Below are 27,467 nucleotides of genomic sequence, written 5' to 3' on the forward strand. Positions count from 1 at the left end.
TAGCGCTGAAAGATGTTTTAATAAAAATGATGGCAACAATATATTACATAGCATTGGCATTATATTACATTTTCTCAAAAAATCCTTTTATACAGACTACATATAACACTATTAAAAAGGGAATCTACAAAAAGAAATGTTTTTCAAACTATACATATGCTGGAATGCTTTTAACATTTTGTTCAATCAGCCTCATTAAATCTGAAGGCACTTTGTACATGAACATTCAACAGCATTCAAGTTCATTAAGATCAATTCATCTTTGATAGTAACCTGCTGAAAATGTAAAAATATTACAACTTTATTCTCAGCAAAATGGCTACGAAAATACAAAAAGAGTGATGTGGCTTTGTGTAAAATCTTATCACAAATCTGCCGAGCAGTTAAGTCTAAAAAATTATTTTTTGCAAGATCAGCACCTTAATTACGTCACATACTTTTAACTCAGAACTGAAGTCATACTTTGTCTGGTCAGTGGTTTTATATAGCTTTTTAAAAATTAAGCTAGTTTCCTCCTTAACCCACTTTAAAAAAAAAAAAAAAAAAAAGCTTCATGCAAACTTCCAATTTCCAAATAAAAATTGACATACAATCCCACAAATGTTGCACAAATTACATTTGTTCTTAGAGCATTTTTACATGTACTATATACATATTTACATTACTATTTTTAATCTTTCTTCATGGTATCGGTGCCATGCTACCAAAAGGTTCAGCAAAAATCTGGCTGCCAACAGTCGGTGTACCTGTGAGCTGCTGTTAATGTCTGACATCACAACTATTAAAAAAAAGAACAGGGTGATGGGAACTTAATTTCCGACTTGATTGATTGTAAAATATAAATCCCTGTAAAACCAAGTGAGAAAAAAAACCAAAAACAAATGTGTGATACCATATGTATCAACTATTGGATTTCAGGTTGGTTTGAACAGAGAATGTTAACACGATTGTGCAGCTACACAATAAATATGTATACGTACCATATACTATCAAACTGTAGAACCAAAACAGTGACACAGGGCTCGATAGTATTTTTTGAGCTGTAAACATGGTTATAAGGCTTCTGTGTAGTGAACAGTAATAATACTGTAGCTGTAACAGTCTCGCTAAACATTTACACTCAGTTCATGAGCCTCCTGATTATTTCTGGACTGAAGTAACACCAAGTACAGCAACAGGTGCAGCTTTAGACAAGACAGCATCTATGTAGTGTTACGTGCACCGTATGTATTTTCGTCTTACACACAGATACAGTGAGGTCATCATTTTCCTGTCTTGATTCAGGCTCAGTGTTTGTGTTGTAACTCAACTCGAATCATAACTGACAATCTAAAGCAACACAGCATGAAACGATTCAAACAAAACTGTCTCATATACTGTGCTATAAAAAGAAGAATGACACTTATTAAAAATCTAAAAAAAAATATCACGGAAGAGCTTTAAATAATAGGTGAGATTTTAAAAATGTACTGTAATTCTTTCCCCAACAAAATGTAAGGAAAGTGTTGCTGATTTTGGAAAACTGATCATTTTTGGAATCATTGTAGGCTCTTGAAATGATTAAGTACATCTCATATGAAAGTACACCTAAAAAGGCTCACAGAAATGTGAGATAAAATAAATGGACAAATTATTGTCAGTTATACTAAACAAAAAAATGTGAGATTATGACATGATGTTTATGGCTTATATTGCAAACTATAAAATATTGATTTTACTCATTTGGACATCAACTATAAAATCAACAGTTATTGGGGATTTGTGCGACAACAAATTATTAGTTCCACATTTTCCACATTAAACAAAAGTTGGACTAAAATTTTGTCTGCATACTGCAAGTTATTTCTCACTGTGTATAATCAAGTCCAACATTCAAGACAAGGAGGCAGCAGCCCCGTTCCTTTGATCCAGTTCTGACAAGTCAGTCATGGGAGTTTCACACTTGTCGTCAGTGCTAACAATGCTGTACTGACCGATCTCTGTATCTCTGGATTTTTGTTTCGTCCTGTCCTGCAGAACAGAGTGGATAAAGGCCAGTGGGGTGGGCGTCATGGCAAATATGATCAGTAAAGCCAGAACAGCCAGAGCCCAGCCAGGGTACGGCAGGTGCTCCTCAGAAGCCTGAAAAAAGGGAATCAAATGAATCACTCAAGAACTGAAACAACCTGAACTTGAAACTACTACTATGAAGTGAGAGAAATCCACCATTAATTATTTCCCTCAAGTAGGAAATAGGTGTAGAGAGTAATAGTACAGCAAGAGACAGCTTGCTTTATCATTTGCTAGTTTTTAAGTGCAGACAAAAACAACTTCTGTTGGCCTTACTCAAGATGCAACATGTCTTGTGGCAGCACTGCCTGAAGCTGTTCATAATTTAGGTAATAGATAACAGTTTTTTCACAGTGTTAACACATGAAGGGTGTATTTTATCTCTTTAATATAACTCTCCATACCTTTGCTTGGTTCCATGCCATGTAAGTGGGTCGTGTGATGAACATGCGAACGATTGTGGCTCCGAGCAGCCCCAGCATAGCAAGCAGGCAAATGTATTTCCACAGGTACTTGTAAATTGCAGGGGGACGCCAGCCCAGCATGACCTCAATGTCGTCAAGGAATCTTCAAAAACAGAGTGGTAAATTTTAAGGAATTACATATTTCTGTGACAAACACTAGTAAGTTAAACTTTACATCGAATTCAGGATTTCAAGATTTAAGACAGTTACCCTAAATGAAAATAGACCTCACCTATCAGCTCCATACATCCAAGACACACTAAAGGTCTCAAAAACTACCACAATGATGAGCGGCAGGGTGGCAGAGTAATCATCAAACATGGTAACAAAGTAGTTCCCACAGCGCTGGGTGAAGAGCAGGCCAATCAGAAAGCCAATGATGCAGCTGAAAACTGGAAAAATCATAACAGGCATGTTAGGATAAACCAAAACATCTTCTGAGAAAGAGAGAACATGGAGTCATGTACTGAGGGTCATTAGTTTTTGGTTTCTCCTGAAAAACTACATCCATTGAATTGAACTAATTTTGTTCCCTCTCTGTTTGAAGGCATCAGTAAAATAAGGTGATGGATTCTTGGGTTGGCAGGAATCTTGGTCAGTCTCGGCTCTTCATAGCAGGTGACGAGACAACACTGATCTACTGGCAGCAAACTGGCAAAATGACCAAGTGAAGTAAGAATGTACTGTCCAAAAGCACTTAGTGGCAAATATAAAATTACCATGCAAGTGATGCCAAAAATGAAATATTTTAATGACGTTGCCTGGGGCAGTACAAAAAATGTGGTTGTTTTTGTATCTCCTTTTACAGACCTGCCAACCTGTATGCATTTTGCCTAGTGGGCTGGCATTTTGACATCAAAATACGCTGTGTGGACCTAGAAGTTGCTGCAGGAAGCCTCCCAATTCAGTGAAGCCCATGTATTTCTATTTCACCTGTCATGCTCTCAGATATGTCCGCTTGCTTATGAGGTTATATTGACTGGAAAGTCCTAATTTTTCTGAACGAAATGAGCTATAGCACTCACAGGTTTGATCTGGATTTGACTGACAAAACAGGTGGTCTAAACACGAATGCTTGTGATTCAATAGCTGGCTAACACGCTAGCTAACATTACACGTACACATGAGAAGTAACCTGCCCAGCAAGGACACTTTGAAGTCACCATGAGATACTGAAGGAGCAGTGTGTGTGTGTGTGTGTGTGTGTGTGTGTGTGTGTGTGTGTGTTGGCACTTTGTAGTCTATAACTTTGCCTACTCGAGGAAAATTTCAAGCAAAGGAAACACCCCCCTCATTGCAAATTCAGTCCAATCTGTAAGGAGGGATGTGATTGCTTCAGCAGATACAACAGCCATGTTCATATTCAGCCTGTATTGTTATTAGGTCATCATACCATTAAGTAATAGCCTACCTATAATGAGAACAGTTATATTAACCAGCTCTAAAATATTTATTTCACCATAGCCACAAAATAGTCTGTTTAGGCTGGTTTGGTTTTTACAGCTGCACTGTCATCATCTTTTCAAATTAGCTGAAAATCATATTTCCAAAAATCAAATTGGCTTAAGGTTTCATTATTGTGGAAGTTTAAACAATAGAAACTATATAAATGCAGCAGTAGTGGTAGGTTAGTGTGTAGCCTAAGTGAAATTGTGTTCCTTGGTAAACTGTGTTTATTCAGGTAAAAGACAAACAGGCATAAATGACCAACTAACAGTTTTGGCATCTGCAGATATTTTTTTAAGTAATCTGTTAATGGCATCAAGAATTTTCATATCAGTGCATCCCTCACTTTTTTGTCTGTTTGACTGCTTCCATGTATGCAAATGATATACTGTAATGCGTATGTATGCAAATTATGTACAATAATTCATTGTGTGAACAGCAGTGATTTGCATCTGACGCATCTAGGTCGGTCTAAGTGGTACTCAAAAAATTTGTCCAGGTTGACAGGTCTGCTTTTGATACAGAACCTGACCACTGAATCTTAGCTGTTCAAGGGCCAACAATAAATGGCAGGCTGGATGCCTCTAATAAATGAATTGAGGAATCAAGGTTTTTATAACGTAGCTACATGTGCTATCTGGAGTCTTGTCAGTAGTGACAAAAACCAATGGTAGAGGTAAAAGAGTTGTTTACTTGTGAGTTTGGTCTTGTTGTTGGCCAGAGTCTTGAAGCGGTCTGTGAGTGGGGCGAGGATGCCTTCCATAGTGCCAAACATAGTGCTGAGTCCTAAGTTCAGCAGCATGAGGAAGAAGAGCGCTGACCAAAAAGGGCTGCCAGGAAGGAGTGACATGGCCTCTGTGAAGGCAATAAAAGCTAGACCTGTTCCCTCCACACCCTGAACACAAACAAAAGTGCCAACTCAAGAGTTAATGTCCCTCAATCTAATCACTCACATTTTTTTAAAAACATGACAATATTTTAAAAACCGCCCTTTACCTTCTGCATCTCTTTTTCCAGGTCACAGTCCGTTAAATTGTCTGAGATTTTGTTTCCATGTTGTTTAAACCAGGCACGGTAGTCCTCTAGGGCCACAGAGCTGGGATCAGAGTAGTCAAAGCCTGGCTTCCAGCTACGGTCCTCAAAACCGTTTGGCTCTGGCAGCAGTTTCACATTACTAAGAAAAAGAAAAAATAATATACAACCATAAAAATATGCTGTGTATACATCATACCCTCACATTATGTAAATATCTGATGAAATGCATACAAAATATGGTGTGTGATGCACAGAGAAACTGTACCAATCAACTATGCCATGTCAAAAACAGTGTTTGAGATACTGTCCAGATTAGGGATGCAACGATTATAGATTGATGGTACAATTATAATCTGAGGGAAAAATCACAGTTTCACAATTATTATGCATTAATTTATTTCACAATACTACCAATGGATAAAAAAAAATAATAAAAAAAATCACATGAGCATCTTTTGTTTTGAGGAGCATAAGGCAAACACTTCACTAAGGATTCTGCGACAGAGGGTTCAACTGCAGCAGCATCAGAGCTAGTCTGAGGCTAAAAGTGAATAAGAAAAATGAGAATAAATAATCCATGCCGAGATGAACTGCGAATGGACACTGCAGTAATGACTTAAGTTAATTTCTAATATTTAAAATATAGTATTTTTATTTATTATAATTATTAATATAAGATTAAGATGAACTTTATTGATCCCCTAGGAGAAAATATTAGTAATGTAAGTAATAAACTGATGTGTTTTCATCAAGTGTCATCCATGCCCATTTTTTAAATTCATTTTTAATCATCTATTTTTGTAGTTAATCTAATTTTACATGTGGTCTTAGAAAATCCTGTCTATCATTGTTTTTTTTTAGTTGTTGCAGTTTTAGTCAAAATTAAATCCAAAATACTCCTACACTGACGATTTGAGGTGTTTTGGTGAATACAACACTTCAATGTTGGGTCCCTTTGCCATTGCCAGAACACTTCTCGTCTCCTTTAGCTAATGTCACTCTCTCACACATAAATAAGGGAGTCGCTCTCGTGCCAGCATGTGTAACTTTGCGTACCAGAACTTGTTGCAGCACGGCATTTTAAGCTGTACACCAGGTTTGTTTTGGTTTTGCGGTGGAATTTCTGCCTGCAGTCTGCCTGTTGCACCTATGATCTTTTTTTTTTTTTTTTTTTTTTTAAACACAGTTGTCTAATTTTGTTTTATTTTCCTCACAGTACAACCGTTGTTCATAGAAAAATAATTTACCATAATTTCCCTTTTTTGAGAGCGAGAACAGAAACACTCGGTGTAACCATGATGTTTTAAAGCGCAGTTAATAGTGAAATCAGTTAATCGCTGCATCCCTCCTCCAGATACAGATCTATCCGATAATTAAACATACCTGACTACACATGCCATGACCTTGTTTTTGGCGCGGAAGCCGAGCACAGCAAACACCACCAGAGTGGCCAGCACGGATGTGAGGAAGTTTATAGAGGAGACAGTGAAGGCATCACGGTGGCAGTTGTTGTTCTTGGGGTTGTAGGAGGAGTAGGCAATAATGGACCCAAAGCCGAGGCCCAGAGCAAAGAAGACCTGCGTGGCTGCCTGCCGCCACACCTGTATGTCCGCCCAGATTTCCAGCTGTAAATGTATGGAGTGGACAGATGTATCAGGAAAATATTCACATCTGCCTCCCTTTTCTATACTCAGATTGGATTTCATCTGCAGATACCTTGGGGTAAAACATGTAGGTGATTCCATCTAAGGCGCCATCGAGCATGAGTCCACGCACGAGGAAGCAGAACAGCACCACGTAAGGGAAGATGGAGGAGAAATACATCACCTAGGAAGTGAGAAAGAAAAAAAATTAAACCTGCCCAGTTTCGAGACAGCATTAAACTGCCTATTTACACTCTGTGTGTGTGTAATCTTTCATCTTGTTCCCTGCTAAATCCTACTAATTTTGCTGCCATAACAACCCATTTTCCCCACAGAGATGACTACAGTTTCCTCTGGTCTTAAGTGTAATTCCTGCTGCTCGTTATACACTGAACATATGGCCCTCGTGATCAAGATGCCAGCTGCCTAAGTCAGTAATAGTGTGAAACACCTGATGTCAGCCTGTGCAGGATTAAACTACCCCTCAGATGACAGCCTTAACACGAAATACAGTAAATAATATATTCCACTCCTCCTTGTGATATATTTGTTCCAGGCAGGATTAAATTGTTTGTTCAGTAAACAGAAACAACCACCTGACCACTAATGCCATCTAGATAAAACTCCAGGAAGCTTTACAGAAAAATAATTGGCTGACATGCATTTGGAAAACCAAACAGTATTAAAAAATACTGATTAAAAAAAAACAAACTCTTGTTATAATTAAAAGACACAATATGTGGATTTTTCCATTTAAAGTGGGTCAACACATCAGCCAGACATTCCAGAGATTCCAACACGTACGGGAACCCTGAATCTAAGCCCAACACATGACCAGGATTTGACCAAACTAAGACTGTCCAAACAGTGTAGCTCACCATACAACTCCACACTTCAGTATTTTTCAGTAAGGTAAATTAACATCTTCTCTTCTCTCTTATTCATTTTTCTTATAATCACTGTAACAGTGCATTTAATAACTAAAATTAGTTACATTTTTATTTGGCAAAATGATGGTAACTTTCAAAATGGATATTTTCTAAGCAAGTCAACTATTTAACATTTAACAGAAATATCACAGTACCATTTCAAATGCATATGAGTTTATACTATGTTAACAATAGCATATTATGTACTGCTTCATCATAACGCAGGTAAGAACTTACACCAGTCAATCATTAAATCTGTGAGGTTTAAACTCATCTAGTAACTGACTGAAAAACGCTCCTCAGCCAAGTATTTGCAGTGTTTGAAGCTCCTGACCATCACGACTCCACATGAGAGAGCAGCTAAACTTGAAAAAACAACCACATTTTTTCGACTGGAACAGTTCCCTTAAATGGTAAAATGAGCACTCTGAAATCAAGGTGTCATCACAGATCAGACAGTTACCTTGACAGAGCTCTTGATACCCTTGAACATTCCCAGGCACACGATGGTCCAGGCCGCCAGCAGACAGCAGACGATGTGGATGTTGAAAGAGCCCGTCTCATCAATTGAGTCTGTGATATCCAGAGCTTTACGGTACCAGAAATACGATGTGGGGGAGCTCTTTTCACATTCCTTTACTGATGTGAAAAGAAAAAAAAATAATTGAATAATCACTCTTGTGATTGCTGCCAATATATTTGACTGCTACGGTCTTGTCAGTTTTGATGCTTTGATGCTGTGCGTTTACCAGTTACATTCCCCTGTTCTGGACACTGTTCCCAAGGTAAAGGTTGCTGAAACGAGTTCCCGAGGTAGAAAAGACTCCATGCAAGGATCACGTTGTAATAGAGAGCCACAAAGAAACACACCTGAGGACATTTGAGAACAAGATTATCGGGTTTATGAAATTATATAATGTTTAAAAGGATAACTGTGCAAATACAATTTACCATACAGTCAGCAAGAACTTTATTAGGAGCACCTGTGCAATCTAATGCAATCCAATACAACAGCTCTGCCATAAATTCTACTATTATGGTGATAATTCCACTTTACGTTTATTATTGGTTGAAGTGCATTATATCGAAAACTCTTCCTACTATTTTGGCCCCCTCATATATGTTAATGGCATGGACAACATATTAGGAACACTTTTTAATATAATGCAGTCCAGTACACCACCACCACCACCACCCACTACGACCTCAATAATAAACATAAAGTCGAATTATCACCTTACTGACAGTGTCAACAAAAACTGAAGACATATAAGCTTCATAAAAGTAGAATTTATGGCAGAGCTGTTTTATTGGATTGCATTAGATTGTTACTAATAAAGTGTTCGCTGAGTGTATGTTACATTCGAAAATAGTGAACAAGAAAGAAAAGAAATCTATATGGTTTGGGTGTCAGTTCCACAAAATCAAAGAGCAAGTGCTTCTCTTTCTACAGCTGCAGTTGCTTACTTATATTGAAGAGAAAAAAAAAACGGAAAAGGCACCAAAATTTCCATCAATAATACCCTTGAGAAAATAACCCAAAAAAATCCACAACCTCACTCCTTGTAGCCATTACATCATCACTTTTGTTATTTTAACAACTACTTTATTGTTTTTTTTGTGACTCTACTGGCAGAAGCCATTCTCAAAAACAGAACATTACTAACCGAGGTAGAAATACACAACCTAAAACGACACCTGGAACACATTAAAAATCATAAACTGACTAATAGTTTGAGAATGTGGGTTAATCATATTGTTAAATTTACCACACAGCTGGAGTAGCCGATCCCTGCGAGCTTGGGGGAGATGTATTTCCACACTCCGATGCTGCCTTGTCGGATGGCCTGACCGGCTGCCAGCTCCAGGAAGAACAGGGGAATACCCACAACCAGCATCAGCAGCACATACAGGAGGAGAAAAGCTCCTGAGGACACGAGGTGACCAGAACTCAGTTAGCAAGTTTATCTCAATTTGACACTGAACACAAAATATATATAAAGTTGCAGCAGACTGTTCTTAAATCCTACACCAGCAGGAGTTTTGCAATACTATGTTCTATTGAAAGTATGTCTGCCCCATCCTGCTGAGTAAATAAGACACATGTACCTTGTACAGACTTTTTTTTTTATCTACAAAAATGCAACCTGGTAATTCAAATGTTTCATAAGTTGCCATTAGTGGACAAACTGATAGTGAGCCTTATTAAAGCTGAAAAACTTCAACTTAAGGCAGCAAAAAACAAAAAAGATAAAAATGTTACAAATTGTGTCCTTATTTCAGTTAACAGTTTATATTGTTGCCCCTTGCGACAGATATAAACCAGATGCTGGAACATCAGACTTCAGAGCAGCAGTGTTTAGTGTGTTTACAGATAGTTTTTACATCTCCACACAATATGATAAATAAGTGTGCTGTTCACATTTGGAGACCAATGGTTTGTAGTTAATGCATTTACATGCATCTCTAAACACTCATACATAAGCCCGATATTAATAGTCTCCCTTTCATCACATGCTCATCCTGTGATGACGCTGACCACCCACTCTCTTAAATAGTGTGTGTCCTGCACCCCCTCCCCTCCTGTCGCAGTCAGCTAAAGTGGATGACAAGAATATGTACTTACCTCCTCCATTCTGATGGCACAAATATGGAAACCTCCAGACGTTGCCGAGCCCAACGCTGAATCCCACCTGAGCCAAAAAATACTCTATTTTACTGTTCCATCCAGCTCGAGCGGCAGGCTCAGACGAGCCCTGCTGGCTCTCATCACCAGCGTAGCCATTGACCTCTAACTCAGTGGTTACTGTCTTGTCATCGTCAGTGGGCAAGGGCTGCTTCTCCATCTATCACAAGAGGGAACAAAAGAAAATAGTAAAGACAGTCCGGTCAACACATGAAGGAGTAAGGAGCCACTGCACCAATGAAGCCCGGCTGTGGCTGATTATCTATGATGGTCAAACCATCCAGTCATCCTGATTTTTATAGACTTATGAGGACTTTTCTACAACTGAAAAGTTATTCCTGAGGTGCTGCTCAGTCAGCGGTGGCCTTACTCATGGTGTGCTATAAATAGATTTACTACTCTGACCCCAACAAGCAATCTACTGTTTCACTCATTCACTCTGGTGATGTGTGTGTGTGTACACTCAGTTGCCAGTTTAGATTAGAGCTGCAACAATTAATCATCAAATAATTGCCAACTAATTTGATAATAGATAAATTGTCTTGAGTCATTTTTTAAGAAGAAAAAATTGAAATTCTCTGATTCCAAGCCCTCAAATGTGAAGGTTTTCTGGTTTCTTTAGTCCTCTGTGATGATTAACTGAATATTTTTGGGTTTTAGACTGTGCGTTGAGACAAAACAAGACATTTGAGGACATCACCTTGGGCTGCGGGAAACAGACATTTTTCACCATTTTCTGACATTTTATGGACCAAACAACTAATGGATTATATCCAGTAAATAATTGACAGATTAATCTTTAATGAAAATAACTGTTAGTTGCAGCCCTAGTTTAGATACACCAACAAAAACTAATGCTGTCTAACACAAAAGCCCTGCAATAAATGCTACATGAAGGTTGTATTAAACTATTTTAGAGATAAGTCATTTTGGAGACTCTAGTTTGTGGTGGTTTTGAATGAAATTGTGATATCATGAAGGGAGTTTCTAATATTTTGTCCAACCCTTTTACGCCTATGAGAATAGGATAAACTGGCATGTTATTGTACATATAAGCAGCCCGCTATCCAACCAGCTGGTTAATTACACTAATTGCATTTACCTTGAAACCCAGGTGTAAAATAATCCCTGATTAGTCTGGACGAGTCTGTAAATCTCCTCATACACTTCACATTATTCAACTTTTTTGTCATTGAACAAGTACCTAAACAACGTCAGACTACAGGCAACTTTCAGATGTTCATATCACCTTCAGTGCATTTTTAATAAAGAACATTAGCTAGTTGTTGAGTCTATGCGCGGTATCTGAAATCATATCAGTGAGCTGCAACATGCAGAAGTCAATCCAGCATCCAGAGCGGATCCATTGACCAAACTGACTGGACCGCCAGCAAATGCCGTTAACAGGGAGGTAGAAGAAACACTGGAGGTGGTTGAAAACCGATAATGTCGGAGATAATCTTTTATTCTTCCGTCCATTCACAGGAGGAAACGAGCACGTGCAGCTGCCGTTTGTACTGTCACCGTGCTAACGTATTCCTCTGTTTCTATCACTCACATTAACAGGAACATAACGGATAATTTAATGCAGATATTCAAGTGTATAAAGAGAAATGAGGCATTGAATGCGTTGTTTTCTTACCGCCTAAACGTCCGCGTGCTGTATTGTGGCAGTTTCGTGATGAGTCGTGGTCGTGTGCTTGTTTCTTCCGTGTGATGCAATAAAACCGCTGCGTTCAAGGGCTGTAAGAAATATTACACAATGGGTGTAATGGTTATTTTCATTATCGATTGATGTGTCGATTTTTTTTTAAATTTTTTACACTTCATCAATTAATCGTCAATAAAATGTCCACTTTAATTTGCTTTTATTTTATTTTTTATTATTATTACTGATGCACTATTCACTATTCTTCTTATACTGTGGGGAATTTTTATGTAATTTGACACATAATATTTATACGCTCATCATATACTTGTAGTACGCAAAATCTTGAACTTCAAAGTACTAAACTAGTACTATAGCTCTTAAGTAAATTTAATGGATAAAAAATACAATATTCCCCACTGAATTGTAATAGAGAAGAAGAATAAAGTAGTAGAAAATGGATATACTCGAGCAAAAAATGTAATGTAATTTTGTAATGAAAGGGTCGCAAGGGCTGTTGACACTTTTAAATGAACTCGACAACTATTTGCACCTATTTAGCTCATTTACACTGGGCCGCATGGTTGAGTCCAAATAACTCTCATACACACATGAAGGCCGTGAACGCAGCATAAGCTTAACTGTTATTTATTTTCCAACATGTAGCTGTATGATGCCTGGTGAACACGCAGTTCAACAGTGAAAATTGGACTACAGCAACTTTTTGTAAGATATTGTATGCAATTGAAAACACATAACTTTGAAGGTTGACAATGTTGAAGAAAAGCTGAATCAGTTGACGCCTCGCGGAATGTCAAACATAACACGTGGCAAATATTTACTTTCTCCATTTTATCTTGTGGCAGTTTTGACAGCTTTTATTTCTTTATCGAATGTTTCTCGCCTGTTTAGTTTTTACATTTTAGTTAATGGGAAACAAAAGACATGAAAACTGTCACCTATCATCAAACACGGGTTTCTCAAGCCGACTTGAATGAAGTCACATCCTCGAACAGAGACTCTAATCGCATTAATGATCAGTGATGTTCAATGTTGAACTACATTTTTTGTCATCAAAGCTATCAGTCCCAGAGGCATCTACCAGGATACACTGACCTGGCAGAGTGACATTTATCGGCGCAGTCACACACATACACACACACACACACGCACGCACACACACACTGTCTGCCACGTATGCCAGTTTTGAAGGTAAACAAAACACAAAATCTGCTCCTATTACCAACCCATAACCCTACAGTGTAATCACTCAGATATAATGACATGCATGTATTAAGAAGAGATAAATACCTTGTGGCATCAAACAATAGAGATCATTGAAAAGTTATCCAAATGTCCTCAAACCAAAGTCAAGCACTAACCTCCTTGCTGCCACTTCACCTGACTCCTCCTATCTCCTCTATTGGTGCATCAGCTGGAGGCTTGTCCACCGCCAATTAAGGACTGTTATGAAATGTGATACCCCGCTTTCCTACTTTCCTATTGTTTTTTTCCAACTCTATGTATCTATGTGCATCCCCCAGGCCAACTGTGTTCTGGATAAAGATGTCTAGTGAGGAAATAATGAATCTTTATCTATTTTGTTTGCTTAAAAGTAGTGCAATTTGAATACATAAAGTCCAAATATATTAGAATCAGCCTATAAAATACCTATCGTGTGTATTTAATCAGAGATTGAAACTCCCCCCAGGTTGGTAAACCCCCCAACTTCCCAGAAGAAATACAATAGAAGACATAACCACTGGTAGCCGCAGCCCTGCACAGTGTCCCAATGTAAAAATACACACACTTGTCAGTATGTGGGTGTACAGGAGAGAGAATGAGCAAATATTTTTATCTCTAAGGTGGGGTGGTAGACTGGGGCGGGACTGTGCAAGGTGACACACCTCTGCTGCTCTGTAAAAGCTTTCAATGCCACAGAGAGGAGGGTGGAGGAGCGAGATACCTGCAGTCACACTGAGACACAGGACAGATTTTACTCTCAGTATAAACACACATACACAGCTGTTGACATCAGGATTAAAGTGCTGGAAGCCTATCAATCTTTGGTAAGTTGATTAAACATCTGTTTCCAATCACCAGTTGCTGTAGTTGGTATTCATGACTGCTATACTGAAAGGTTTAAGAGTCAGAATTTGTAAGATTTAAAACTACTTGATTTGGACATGAACAGTAACCAATAATCTAAGTATGTGGAATTTCGATACATGTTTGATCATTTTTTATGCTACTATTGACTGATTATTTCTAGAGGTTTGGCAAGCTGCTTGAAAAACATTATGCCATCACTAATTCAATATTTTTAGTCTCTGAGGTTTTGCTGATGTTGATTTCAGAATCAAAAACATCCTGTACATTTAACTAAATGCAGACAATATTCCTATTACAACACATTTTTATCATTTTGCAAAATAACAACCAACCTGATCTTTTTCCTCCCAAACTATGTTGAAATACAGATACGGGACCAAGTTTGCGCACATTCAGGCAAATTATTCAGGTCCAAGACAAAAAATTTTTATCACAGGGTGGAAGGGAGTGAAGTCTGCAGACTATTAAGCTCCCAGTAAATCACTTTATTCTCTTTTTTGAGGCAACGTTTTGATCTGTAAGATCTTTGTCAGGCAAATGAAAAGAGAAACAGGCCTTTTTGTAGAGGCAGCAGTCAAATCAAATCCAGATATAGATAAGACCTGTTAGCGTGTAACAGTACTCTGGATGTGTGATCATGTGTTTTGTGATAGTTATTAACAGGATGATGTACTGAGGTCCAGTTCTCAATTTTTTTTGTACAGAGACTGTAATTCTCAATCATACTAGTGTATGAATTTAAACTATTTTCACTTTTTCACTTAAGAATAGTGTGTGCGCAAATTACCAATGCTAATTCCCATCTAGAACATAATGTAAACACATTTTGTCCAAGTATTTTTGATGAAAGCAGTCTTAAGCAAGTGTAAGTGATACTGGACGTTTGCTCTCTTGATACCAGTGATTCCGGCATTGATGGTCATAGAGGAGCAGAGAGATTGAATGGTGAGATACGCTGTATTGTTGTCAGACTGGTTGGGCGGCTCACTCACACAGCTAAATCCCAGGTTACTGAATCAGAGATAGGTGCAGGCTGACGTAGACTGAAGTAGGGGAAGGGAAAATTTGAATGAGGATGTTTTTTTTGCAGGTACCAGTTAAGAGTTGTTAGTTCAGGATATAGAAAAAAAAATAGCTTAGTTGAAAACTGCTGCTTGCCTTAAAGCGACAAATCCATTAGTGTCAGATGAACCATCTACATCTGTGAGTGGATCAAAGGTCCTTTGACAACACCCTTTGTAACTCCACCTAAAATATTTTCTGAATGTGACCAATAATCTGCTCCCCTTCTCTACAGCCGCCTATATAGACTTAATCATCTTTCCATTTTCTCACCACCAGCTGACACAGTAGAGGAAGGATGACAAACATCTCACGATATCTTGTTAACGTAAGTCTCATCTGCTACACAGGTACCTTTAACTCAGCCTAATTCTCATCCCGAAACACATTTTCCTACTTCCTCATCCTTTACTTCTGCCTCCGTGTTTGCAGCACCTGCTGACATTCTCGCTCCAGGATGGCGATGTGCATAGCGTTGAGGAAGCCCAGTCGCGCTTCTCTATGCTGGCTCAGAACAAAAAGCTGTGGATTCAACAGATGTTCCTGGATGTTGGAGCGCAGGCCGTTCATCTCCGGGACACACAGAGCCAGGTGAGGACATATGCATGATGGTCAACAAGGGGGGTGGGGAGGGGTGGGTGGGGGTTGTGAATGATTAAACAGGACGAATGTAGGTGACATCAGCATGCATAATGACCTTCAGTATCATCTTCTCATGCAGGATGAGCTAGAGTACTACTCTTTCAAATCCATCTACCGCTGCGACGCCATCAACACAGAAAAACTCTTCCCATCCCTGCTTCTGCTAGTCTGCCAAGGCGCCGACCAGAAGAAGCCGGACATTCACTTCTTCAGCTGTGAGACCGTGAAGGTGAGTTACAACACCTGAGCAACCCCTCTGCCTGCCTGACTCAGTGTGTCAGGTGAAGTGCGGTTCAGGTTTTACAAGTGATGCCACTTTAAGATTCTTATTTACACAGGCGGAGAAAATTTGTGACGTCATCGCACGCGCGGTTTCAGGTTCCTCCACCAACAGGAGTAAGAAGCTTCCTGATGCCGTCAGGTACAGTGAACATCATGGTCATGGAGATGGTTTATTGGTTTAAACCAATAAAAATGACACATAAGCTTCCAAGAAATATGTGAGAAAAACATCAACAATGGTTCTGATTAAGCCTTTAAATCATTGATCTGATGCTTTATTGGAAGAAAGTGTGTGTCTGTGTGTGTATGTTTCACAATGTTTTAAATAGAAAAAAGGTAAGAGAGGTGGTCGATGGCCAAACAAAAGAGAGATAATACACAATAGTTTGTTAGATGTGTCTCCCGTTCAACTGTTTGCTTTTCTCCTTTCTTGCTGCACATTATGTCTTACTTTCTATTGAATCAAAGTGGCCTGGTGTCACCATCCACCTGTCTGAGCGAGAGAGAGAGGGAGAGAGAGACAGTGTAAACAGCTGAGAGAGAGAGAAACAGACTTGTTTTACCGGTTTTCACATAACTTAGGAAGGTGTGACAGAGATAACAAGGCAATTGTGACAGAGAGCAGAGAGAGCAGAAGAGGGATGACGGCAGCAGTGTGCAGGCTCGGGCCCTGAACGGATCTACCTGCTTTGACAAATTTGTCTTTTAAAGGACGTGTGAAGGACAGATACATGTGGTAAGACAGACAGGTGGGGTTTCTGTGCTCAAATGCGATTCGATTCAGGAGAGTGCTCTGAAAGCACTCTGAGGTATTTTCATATAGCTCAGAGTGAGGCAAACATGAAAGTTTTGGTCTGAACGGATCCATCTTTCGCATTTAAAGCTGGCTTATTGATTTGATTTGCTTTAAAGGAGAGTTTAGATTGAGGCTTGGTGTTGCATGTAATATGCAGTATAGTCATGAGTAAGCATAATCAGGCTGTTTATGGTACTTTCATAGTGGAATAAGGGCTGTGGGATTGAATTTCAAAGGCACCATATTATGTCTGTTGATAGAAGCTTACGTTGTCTGACTGGATTCACCGATCAAAGATGTCTACCTGTTGTAACCAGTAAAAGGTTGCAATCATTTGAAGCTCTCAGAATGAGGATGAGCCTGTCTTGACAGTCGAATATGTGTTTGACTTCTTGAAGCCCTCACTGAAGGGTGTTTCCTGCGATGGTGCTGAGTGAACAGCCGCCGCCATCAGCAACTACAAGTTTGTCACCAGTAAACCTGTAGTGAGATGTTGTGAGAGTGTAGCAAATTGTGAGCAAAGTCTCCTCTCGTCCTTTAGGCTTCCTCAGAGCGGGGGAGAGATGATCGATCCCTACGAAATACCAAACCCCCCCATCCCACATGCTCCAAATCCCCCACCAGCCAACCCTCCACCTTACCCTGGACCCAGAGGTAAGAAAAACGACTTATTTTTTTACATGAATGCTTGTGTATGACAGGAAAATTATTTGCTGCTGTTAAAGTATTTGAAATAAAGGAAATGGAGGGATTTAAAGGTGAAAAGAAGGAAAGGACACAGTCAGAGGTGTTTAAGGTAAAAGGCTCTCAGGAGCACAGGGAATGCATTGTGTGTTTGTGTGTGTAAGGGGGGTGGGTTTCAGGGGTAAAAGGAGGGGGCAGGAATTCCAAATGCAGGAGAGACCAAGGCCGTGAATGAAAATGGATGAACTGAATCCTCTCCTCTCTCTCACAACAGCCAACGGCGTGAACGGCGGACCCGACGTCTCTTTCCTGCGAGCGGAGAGAGAAGTGGTAAGCCTCCTCATCACCTCCGCAGACAGTTTGTGTGTCTTTTCCAGTCACCCTCTGGTTGTAATTTATCTCTGAGCAGCATAACAAACCAGTTGTCTCCTCCTTCAGGGGATCCTCAATCACTGTTTTGACGACATTGAGAACTTCATGGCCAAGCTGCAGCAGACGGCAGAGGCTGCAACGGTGCTGAGCCAGAGGAAGAAGAAAAAGAAGAAAAGCAAAAAGCAAAGTGCTGAAGGTGAAGACAGGGATATATGTTTGCAGATATGATTCACTTAAATATAGCTTAAAGTTGAAATAACACAGATATGAGTCCTGATAACTCTGTGGGTGATTCTTTTATTTTATTTATCACAGAGGATTTACTCACTGCAAAGGCTCGTCCCCCACCAGAGGAGGAATTCATTGATATCTTCCAGAAATTCAAATATTGCTTCAGCCTGCTGGTGTGTATTCAGTCACGTCACATTTCATTTTCTCCGGTTATCTTGCTTTGCTACGTTGTATTAATCTATTTATTTCTTTAAAGGCCCGTCTGAAATCAACCATCTCCAACCCTTCATCAGAGGAGCTGGTTCATCATGTATTCAAACCTCTGGATATGGTGAGTGAGTCTCTCCTGACCTTTACGTCGTCACCAACACCTGTTGTTGCTATTGCTCCAAACACGAGGCCTTGCCTTTTATAGAACATGACAAACGTCTTAAAATATATTTCAAGTCTATAATCATCACTGTGCCCCATGATGTCACGGTATTTACTACATGGATGCAGCTGAATGATAGATGGTATTTTAATTATTGACTTAACGGTTTAAAATGAGGATATGAGAGTATGTTGCAGGACAAAAATATTTAAACGTCGTCACTGTGGTTAGCAATGTTGTCAGAAACTACAAGTTCCAAACAGTATTTACAGAGGGCAGTTCCCTGTGTGATAGCCTCATACACTTGATCTTGTTTGCGTGGCAGTATTTGTATGCAGGAACACTTTCTTGGTACACGCTTCTAAGACATTTGGCCAAGACCTCAGATTCAGTCTCCTTCTGACTGCTGTTTTGAATTATAGCAGTGACGTATTCCAGCTGTAAAAAAAAAAAAATCCTGTATGACTTTCCTTATGAGCAAATGTTATCAGATTTTAAAAATGATTTGACACATGTTAACATTTACTTATTTTATCTATCTGTTCACGCCAAAACAAATTTGCTCCTATAATGTGGCGTCTGAAGTTTTGCTCACCACAAGTCAGCAGAGAGTGAAGGAATTTAATTCACACACATGCAGTCTTTAACTTATTTCAAGCCAAACGTGCATCACCATGCCTGAATTTTTCCATTCAAGTACGAATCAGGCCACCAGAGAATCAAAGGAATGGGTGTGTTTGATGTGTGTAAACTGGCACGCCTGAATGGAAACAGGCAGACATTATGAAAGATTTGAGTGGCCTCATATTTCTGGGATTGTATGGGACTCAACATGTAATTGCATCTGTTAGGCTTTTGTGTGCGTCTGTGCTCTCATTGTCAGCACTCTAACAAAAGAAAAACGGCTGTGTTTAGCTTAATTTATCACTTTAATGTACCACCGTATCAAAAGAGGCATCTGTGTATAAACTTTTAAAACACCAGCTGTCATTAAACTCTCATTAACAGGTCTGTCTTTGCGGAACGGGAGTGTTAACATTAGTTTTGTCTTATCTGGGTGTGTGCAGATGGTGAAAACGACAGGGGGACCAGGTCTCGGAGCCTCGGTGATCAGCCCCGCCCTGACTAGCTCTGCTGTGTCCCTGCTACAAGACAACCTGAATGAGGAGGAGCGGCAGCTGTGGACGTCTCTGGGCCACAACTGGACACTCCCTCGGTCAGTACCAACAATCACCGCCATAGATAAATATACATACATATACATACAGTACATGTATATATGTCTATGATCGCTGCCATCTGAGACCTCGTTAATCACGGTCATATGGTGCCACTTAACATGAAATATTTTTTGGCAATAACAGTAATGCAGTTTCACTTTATTTTTAATTAATGCTAATAAATCAAGCTGATAGAAGCTTATTATTAAATGTCGTATGCATCAGATATCGTCTGTTTGGCGTCAGATTCCTACAGTGAAACTTTATTTGCTTTATGATTCTTTAAGAAGCTGCTCAATACCTTTACATTGTTTTTTTTGTTTTTTTTAGTATGTTTATGTGATATATATTTCTAACCAGCCACAAATATAATGGATGATGGATTTTAGGGGGATTTCTTGAGTATGAAAATGTTTTGGCACCAAACAGAAACAAAACTGGTATCAACTCACATAAAACTGGGTGAACCCTGTTTAACAATAATCAGTGAAGTTTTTTTGGTTGAACTGTGAAGTAAAACTCAGGCACAATGTCATTTTCTGCTCCCTCAGCTCTCAGCTCAGAGGGCCTGTACCTCCGTACACCCCTGTGTTCTCAGATGGCTGGAAGCCAGAAGCCTTGAGGGCAGACGGGCAGGTTTGGGAGGATCCAGTCGAGTCACAACACAAACATGAAGCCCTCCGAGTAAAACAAGAGGTACAGAATACCTGCGTACGACGTGGGCTAGACACTTGCTACGTTGTGTGTCAAAAGAGAGGAGTGCTCAAAATGTGTAAAAGCGCAACACAGGAGGTTGAACATAATAACAGACACGCAATGATGCATAAATATTAAGTGCAATAAGCACCAGAGCTCCACTTTTCCTTCAGAATACACCTTGTAGTTCAGTAACAGCGTTCCCACTTGTAATTCAAGCATCTTATAAGGGGGATATTTTCACTCATCTTTACTCTCTTGACTAGTTGCCTATTTTTTCTTTCGAAAGTTTACTCATGAAAGAGGAGCTCTTCTAAATCTGGTAGAAATGCTGTGCAAGCTGTGTGTGTGTGTGTGTTTAAAGAGCTTTTATTTCATCATCTCCATCCCTCTGCATGTCCTAATTGATTTCTCTCAACATGTTTATGCCCATATGTGTCCGTCACATTCATGACTGTCCACCTCATTTTCACCCGCAGCAGCAACAGCCACCACAGCCATCCGGGCCTCCCGACACCCACGTCATCAATGAAACGTAGGTCACCTTTAAGGAGCGACTCAATCAACTGCTGTTATTTAACCTCCCTCTGGGTGATTAACAGCATCTGCCTGCTTTCCTCCTCAGAGACGGCAGCACACTCCCACCAGAGCCCGAGAGACTCTACAGCTGCAGCTACCCCTTCATCGCCAGGAACAGCAGCGAGCTTTCAGTGCAGCAGGGCGAGACGCTAGAGGTAATGAAGTCACAGTTGCACTGTAAAACATTACAGAGTAACACACTAAAACACCAGTTGATTACTATCTGTTGCCTACATTCAGTAAAAGCTTCTATTTGTAAATGTCCATCTTACGTTCTTCTGTTTTGGGATTCGGCACATCAACAGATTTTAAGGTAACTCTAATTTTTCCTCGTTGGTTTTTAAGGATCTGTGTGTTTTAACAAAGACAAACACAGAAAAACATTTGGGTCGTCCAGTTAGGACATTCATGTGAGTAACTATTCATTAGTTAGGAGCAAAATATAAATTGATTTTTATGATCATTTTAAAAATGTTTAAAAAAAAAAAAAACTTCTGGGGCACCCCCATATTTTTCAGTGCATTATGATTTTTTGTTGATGTGTAAAAATTAATAAAAGACACAATTACCAAGATCTCTGGAAAAACTAAGACATGACATCATGTTTAAATGAAGGACCACTCATCCTCTGATAATGTAATGATTATGTTATTTTCTGTTAGCAAAACCTATGCTAACTACAATTAGCATTCAAAATTTTAAAAATATGATTAGTGAAGAATATAACTACAATCTACAATAATGTAGTTATTGACCTGTCTTCAAAATGTAGAAATGATGACAAAATTTAAAAACTATGTTATTTTGCTTTGTTTAAGGCCTAAAAACTTTAAAAATAAACCTCTAAAGTAAATTACCAATTTACTAAACTTGACCTTTAAAAAAAAATATTTTACTCAATGTAAGATAGAAATCAATAAAATCAAATGATCTTGATGAGATAACAGGCATTATGTTAATTAAAAAGTCTGTAGATACCTAAAATCTAAATTACTAGAGGGGGCATCTTACTCCAGATAGGGGGGTGTGATGCCCCTTTAGCTTATTTTTTTGTATTTGCTATTACAGTAGAACTACATTTAAAACTCTGCTAACATATTACCCCACAAAATATGTTGGTTTATACATAATGATACTGTACATAGTGAAATCACATTGAAATACCTTGTATCTTTTCAGTAAATTGACAATGTTCTTAAGGGGGCGTCTTCCCCATCTTACCCTACTGTTGGAGTTTCTTTATTCATTGGTGATCAGTTTTATATATATATTATTTGTCCTAGAGGTTTAAGATTTATTTTATAAGTGAGTTGTACATTTTTTTAAAATAAGCTTACACTGTAGGTGAGAAAACTTGGCTTGAATTCATATGAGTAATATTGAAAGAATTTGTATTTTTGTGGAGGTGGTTATTTTTGTTGGGTGTATTCTGTGGATGCATCACTGACAGCGAGTGTGTGTGTGTGACAGGTGATTGAATCATCCAAGCGCTGGTGGAAATGTCGTAATCGGTTCAACCAGATCGGCTTTGTTCCCTTCAACATCCTGGAACCCATGGCTCACATAGACAGCCCTGTCACCAACAAACCCCCCAGCGTAAGACACAACTGCTCGCACGCATCGCACTATTTTTGAACTGCTTAGCTTTCCATATCAAACAGGTGCTCTCACCTGTACATACCTGAGTGAATTCCAGTGTACTTTTTCTCTCTCTCTCTCTCTCTTTCTCTCCACTCCACATTCCTGCAGGCTCCAGCCCCGCCTCCCCTCGCCAAGACTTTCTCTGCAGTCCCACCCAGCCCTCCTGCTGCTCCACCCCAGACCCCGTCACCCCAGCGCCCACGCAGCTTACCGCCGTACAGCCAACATATACCAGCTGCAGAGGACACAGATAAAGGTAGCAAACTACAGTATATGTCATAGCGTAGGAGGTGTGGGTGTGTCACATTTAAATGTTGTGATAAGGTGGTTTGACTATAGGGAGCTATAATGTCCCAGATTCCTGCAAAGGTGCTGCGTAACTGTGAGTCAGAGATTAAAAACACAAAGGAAGATATGGGATGGACAGTGGTGGGAAAACTACCGGAATGCCTCACTGGTATTTCCTTTAAGTATAATTTTAATTGTAGATAGCTTTGTTTTTAAAGAAGTTAGTCGGGATCTGCCTTTAACTGGAAACAAAACCCATTAAAACTTAAAACAATCCAAAAACACTCACCGCAAGGTCCATTTAGTGGCTGTTCTGGATCTTTTGAACTTTGAATCACAATCTTCTTCAGCAGAGGAGTTTGCCAAGTTCTCACTGACTTGTAGATGATCAAAATTAAAGATTTTGAGCACTTTAAGGACTTCTTGTTAATAGAGACAGATTACTTATGTTGACTGTCACCACAGCTGGCCTGTTTAAGATACTTATGGCCAAAAATATTATACTCAAACAATAACAAGCACACAAAAAGATACACATTAGTTTGCAGTGAGGTAGTTTTCTATAATGGGAATCAAATGATTGCCTTCAATTGTGTGAAGCCTGACTCTACATTATCATTTGGGCAGTAAAAGGCTTAAATATCACCATTATTTCTTTCACCTCCCGTCTTCTCAGTCATGTTGGTGAATGACGAGCTGCTCCAGAGGCTGACCAATGGAAAGGCCCATCTGAACAAACCCCTGGTCATCCCTCGTTCCTCGGACACCTCCGTTCCTCTGAACTACACCTCCCCTCCAGAGGAAGTAGCCGAGTGGCTCAGAGGGAAGGGCTTCAGTGAACCGTGAGTAACGTCACAACTGCGGACCGCAGATCAGATTACACACTGGAAGTACTAACAGTTCCATCAACACTGATTTATAGATTTGAAGGGAATGAAATAGAAAAGACGGGAAATGTAATTAACCACTGTGCAGAGGTGTATCCTGTGTAAATGTTATCATGACGTAGATTTGTTATTGTTTGGAGTCTGGCTTTAGAGTCACTTGTGTTTTGTGTCTCTCAGGACGGTGTCATGTTTGGGAGTGCTGACAGGCCCCCAGCTCTTCTCCCTCAACAAGGAAGAGCTACGAGCTGTGATTCCAGATGAGGGCGCCAGAGTGTACAGCCAGCTCACTGTGCAGAAATCTATGCTAGAGGTCAATTAGTTTTCACCTTATCACCACACAGCGTGCTCGTTGACAGCAACGCTCTGACTCTTCTTTTTTTTTTACCTTTATCTGTTCTAATCTGTTCTTGTTTTCTGCAGGATGCCAGAAGGGCCACAGAGTTGGAGGCAGTCATGGAAAAGCAGAAAATGAAGGTTGATCTGAAACTGGAGAGCAGCACATTGTGAGGAGCAGGTGTCTACATCACGAGGAGTGTCGGATGAGGGGATTGTGTTCTTCTGGTAGAGCTGTCACTTAACAACGGACTCTTGAATTTTTAAATATATTTACCAGAGAACAAACACTCGACAGTGACTTCAAACATGTCTATGAAGGGCATCATGCCATCATGGTCATTATGACATATCTGGTTCATCTCAAGACCAAAGTATTTGGCAGTGATTGAGAAATGAAGCTTTTAATTGAAGCAGGACTGTGCTAATTAGATAATTTAACATTAAAATTCATTTCTTTGTAAAATATCTTCAATTTCATGTGAAGTTTTCTTCACATCTAATTTCTGCTTAGGACTAACTTAAACAAGCTGTATTTATCTTTTGTTTGTAAAATACTAATGTAATAATTCATCCATGATTAACACACCGTCCATGACGAGAAACTCCAGCACGCAATAAAGGTTCAAATGTGATTTTTTTTTAATTGAGAACTTAAAGAAAGATTTCCAGCAGAACATAAACAGATATGACTTCACACATTAGGTAAAGCAATGCATCCTTTAAAATCTGCTTTACATTTAATTATACATTTATTCATGAAGGAATTTGTCCAAATTGGGTCAAAATTTCAATTTATGACTAATAATAAAAGGTGTGTACAGTTTTAGCATAATTTCCATTGTATCATTTCTGAACCTACTGCTTCACATGCCGACACTAACTCTGCCATTCTTACCATTTATTTTCAGTATGTTAAATAACAGAAATTATGATAGAAACAAATTATAAAACAAGAGACTTGCCACCAATTTAAACAAGCATTTACTTATACAGGCCAATCTGACCCGTTTCCCTTCACTACTGGCAGCATAAAATAAAACTTGATCAGTTAAAAAAAAAAAAAAAAAAAGAAAACAGGACATGTTGAGAGACATAAGGGAGACACTAATACTAGATTTAAAACCTCTTCCTTTTGAATTTGTGTATGTAAAACTTTATCAAACTAAGTAGACAAATATGTGGAGAGACATCTGACATCAGTTGCAGTTTACCAGGAGCTGGTGAAAAGAATCTTCAGAGGGAGATAAAACTTGATAGGACAAGGCTTTTCAGACTATGACAATCAGCAGGCCCAAAAAAAAAAAAACCAACAAAAAAAACCAAAACATATTTACAGACATATTCTATATAAAAAAAAAAAAAAAAGTCAGTTAATAATAAGTTGAATATGGATGAGTTACATTTTATACTCGAGTCCAGCAGACCATCAGTTTATGCTTGCTTTTTCTATTGGAATCATTGTAGGGTAGTTTATAACAACACATGGGATGTATTTGATACAGACAGACTACCAAATTACAGATTTGGGTATTGCAATACACTACTGATCAATAACTAACCACCCCCCCAATCCATACAATCTGATATATCTGGATGCTAGAAAGGTGACTTCATACAATATTTCAGGTATAACTGTAAAAGCAAACAAAGGAGCCAGGCGGGAGAACGAAGGGGTCAAGGCAAGGACTGTGTGTGGAACATCGGGTCATTATATGGACAGAACAGCTGAGAGAGAGACACAGGAGGAGGTTGTGTGTTGTCGTGGATGGAGTTTGGTCTTCAGAGGTCCCCCATGTCCCTGTCCTCTGCCCGGCGGGAGTCTGATCTGCCGTTCACACCGTCCCTCCTGTCGCGCTCTCGCTCCCGTGAACGATCTCTGGACGAGCGCTCTCGGTCTCTGGACGACCTGGTGGATAAGATCGTACAAGATATTCAATGACGTGACACAGATACAGGAGCACAAAGAAAGAAGTGTATTTATAAACAGTCAAATTATAAGATTGGCAATGTTGAGGTTTATTTTGAGTTTATGATCACCGGACGTGTGCAAAAGAACATAAAAACACTAACACATTTGCAAGCTTCTGCCAAAAAATTATTGTAATACCATGAGTTGTGTCCAAGGACTGTTGTCACTATTTATAAACCTTGAAACAGTTTGTTAGATGAACAAGTGATCTGTTTAACACCTCACACCTACAGCAGATCCTGCTGTGCTGGTTTGCACTAGTTATACAGTATCTTGCCACAATTGTCTGTCACCTTTTTTAGCTTTTCAACAGTTTCAATAGGGACATTCCTACTGGAACAACTAGAACCGATGAAGATGAAGAGTAATATCCAAATACTGAAAGTGAGGCTAAGGTTATAAGTATATTTGGGACCACATAGGACTTCCAACAGTGTTTGAAATGTGTTCAGTGTAGACTGAGTGTTGTCCGTTGATAATCTATTTTCCAGAGACATATTGCTGCTTTTGTCACACCATAAAAAAAGTTTTAGGGATAAAAAAAAAGAAAAAAAAACAGTTAAAAGTCAAAATAAAACTGTTTTATACTGCCAAAGCAGAGAGGAAAACTTAGGTCTCAGACAAAGCTATAAAACTTTTTGTAGATTTTTTTATTTTCTAATAAAAGCATCCATCTTGACGAGTCTAAAAGAAATTTATACTTGAAAACCCAAGCAAAGCCCAGAGATAGCTGTCTAACCAGCCACAAGCCCCTGCTGTGAACTGTGAGCTTTGTTTACTTGTGTCTGGAGCTCTGCTCGTGGCTGTGACGGTGGCCTCTGCTGCGGGAGCGGGACCTGCTGCGATGCCGCCTCCTCCTCTCCCTGGAGCGTGAGCGTGAGCGACGCCTGTCTCGTGACGTGGAGCGTGAGCGCCTCCTTCTACGGTCACGAGAACGGGACCTGATGAAAAATGAACACTTTAGAATTTATCTGAATACGTTTTGAGCATATTAGATAATGATGAATACAGTTTATATAGATATACAGCTGGAAACTTTCTCACCTTCTATGCTCTCTGCTCCGTGATCTGGTCCTATGAAATACAGGGATGACAAAACCAAAAGTTTAACAGTAAAACATACACTTCATTAAAAAAAAAAAAAAACTGCCACGGTTGTCATCAGGATTAGAAATGTCTTCACTCACCTCCTCCTCATCCTCTCCTCTTTCTCCCTCTCTTCTCGTCTCTTTAAGCGCTCCTGGTTCCTTTTCTCCTGCTTGTCGACCACCGTTTTCTGATCACATGAAAACACAGTATCCAATTAGATTTCAAACATACTTAACCCATTTCTCAAGACAGTTTATGACCCATCTTTTTCTTTTCTGTAGGTCTTCCAATAAGTGTATATATATGAG

The 27,467-nt window shown here is 39.3% G+C and overlaps 3 protein-coding genes across 13 annotated transcripts in view; 1 reads left to right on the forward strand and 2 right to left on the reverse strand.

Annotated features, from left to right (window-relative positions):
- On the reverse strand, nt 1-13,296 carry LOC121887176 (sodium-dependent neutral amino acid transporter B(0)AT2-like). Of its 2 annotated transcripts, XM_042397801.1 has the most exons (13): nt 13,212-13,287; nt 11,895-11,995; nt 10,193-10,412; nt 9,336-9,493; nt 8,316-8,436; nt 8,030-8,205; nt 6,711-6,821; nt 6,378-6,619; nt 4,956-5,133; nt 4,653-4,854; nt 2,746-2,905; nt 2,454-2,616; nt 1-2,121 (listed from the first exon to the last, which is right to left on the reverse strand). In XM_042397801.1, exons 3-13 carry the CDS (start codon nt 10,410-10,412, stop codon nt 1,873-1,875), a joined length of 1,980 nt encoding a protein of 659 aa, XP_042253735.1. In that variant the 5' UTR covers nt 11,895-11,995; nt 13,212-13,287; the 3' UTR covers nt 1-1,872. The 2 variants fall into 2 exon arrangements, with proteins under 2 accessions (XP_042253735.1, XP_042253736.1); XM_042397802.1 differs by lacking the exon at nt 11,895-11,995 and having other exon boundaries at nt 13,212-13,296.
- On the forward strand, nt 9,422-25,188 carry LOC121887174 (epidermal growth factor receptor kinase substrate 8-like protein 1). Of its 6 annotated transcripts, XM_042397794.1 has the most exons (20): nt 13,889-13,969; nt 14,914-14,957; nt 15,354-15,402; nt 15,507-15,665; nt 15,796-15,945; nt 16,055-16,137; nt 17,336-17,448; nt 17,753-17,808; nt 17,917-18,046; nt 18,166-18,254; nt 18,338-18,412; nt 19,522-19,670; nt 20,226-20,370; nt 20,850-20,905; nt 20,996-21,104; nt 22,420-22,545; nt 22,699-22,846; nt 23,555-23,720; nt 23,943-24,075; nt 24,186-25,188. In XM_042397794.1, the coding sequence occupies exons 3-20, from the start codon at nt 15,373-15,375 to the stop codon at nt 24,270-24,272; spliced, it is 2,004 nt and encodes a 667-aa protein (XP_042253728.1). In that variant the 5' UTR covers nt 13,889-13,969; nt 14,914-14,957; nt 15,354-15,372; the 3' UTR covers nt 24,273-25,188. The 6 variants fall into 6 exon arrangements, with proteins under 6 accessions (XP_042253730.1, XP_042253731.1, XP_042253732.1 ...); XM_042397796.1 differs by lacking the exons at nt 13,889-13,969; nt 14,914-14,957 and adding an exon at nt 9,422-9,506; XM_042397797.1 differs by lacking the exons at nt 13,889-13,969; nt 14,914-14,957 and adding an exon at nt 12,047-12,626.
- The window catches only part of luc7l (LUC7-like (S. cerevisiae)), a 9,402-nt gene continuing 6,657 nt past the window's right edge, over nt 24,723-27,467 (reverse strand). For 4 of the 5 annotated variants that reach the window (XM_042397804.1, XM_042397808.1, XM_042397805.1 and 1 more), the window contains 4 exons: nt 27,258-27,346; nt 27,115-27,144; nt 26,850-27,011; nt 24,723-26,007 (listed from right to left, as the gene is read on the reverse strand). In XM_042397804.1, the coding sequence (XP_042253738.1) occupies nt 25,881-26,007; nt 26,850-27,011; nt 27,115-27,144; nt 27,258-27,346 (408 nt within the window). In that variant the 3' untranslated portion in view covers nt 24,723-25,880. Of the gene's footprint in view, nt 26,008-26,845; nt 27,012-27,114; nt 27,145-27,257; nt 27,347-27,467 lie in introns of those variants that run through there. The other variant, XM_042397807.1, reaches the window with a different exon arrangement.

The sequence above is a fragment of the Thunnus maccoyii genome, chromosome 20 (genome assembly GCF_910596095.1).
Source record: "Thunnus maccoyii chromosome 20, fThuMac1.1, whole genome shotgun sequence".
NCBI lineage: Eukaryota > Metazoa > Chordata > Actinopteri > Scombriformes > Scombridae > Thunnus > Thunnus maccoyii.

What these genes read in the sequence shown, in the direction of transcription:
- LOC121887176 (XM_042397802.1), bottom strand. Translation starts at nt 10,412, where the DNA reads ATGGAGAAGCAGCCCTTGCCCACTGACGATGACAAGACAGTAACCACT. An exon ending in GTCATGGCATGTGTAGTCAG is followed by an intron (nt 5,134 to 6,377) that starts GTATGTTTAATT and finishes TCTTTTTCTTAG; the next exon opens with TAATGTGAAACTGCTGCCAG. An exon ending in TGGAAAAAGAGATGCAGAAG is followed by an intron (nt 4,855 to 4,955) that starts GTAAAGGGCGGT and finishes GTTTGTGTTCAG; the next exon opens with GGTGTGGAGGGAACAGGTCT.
- LOC121887174 (XM_042397796.1), top strand. Translation starts at nt 15,373, where the DNA reads ATGACAAACATCTCACGATATCTTGTTAAC. An exon ending in TCACCAACAAACCCCCCAGC is followed by an intron (nt 22,546 to 22,698) that starts GTAAGACACAAC and finishes ACATTCCTGCAG; the next exon opens with GCTCCAGCCCCGCCTCCCCT. An exon ending in GGGAAGGGCTTCAGTGAACC is followed by an intron (nt 23,721 to 23,942) that starts GTGAGTAACGTC and finishes TGTGTCTCTCAG; the next exon opens with GACGGTGTCATGTTTGGGAG.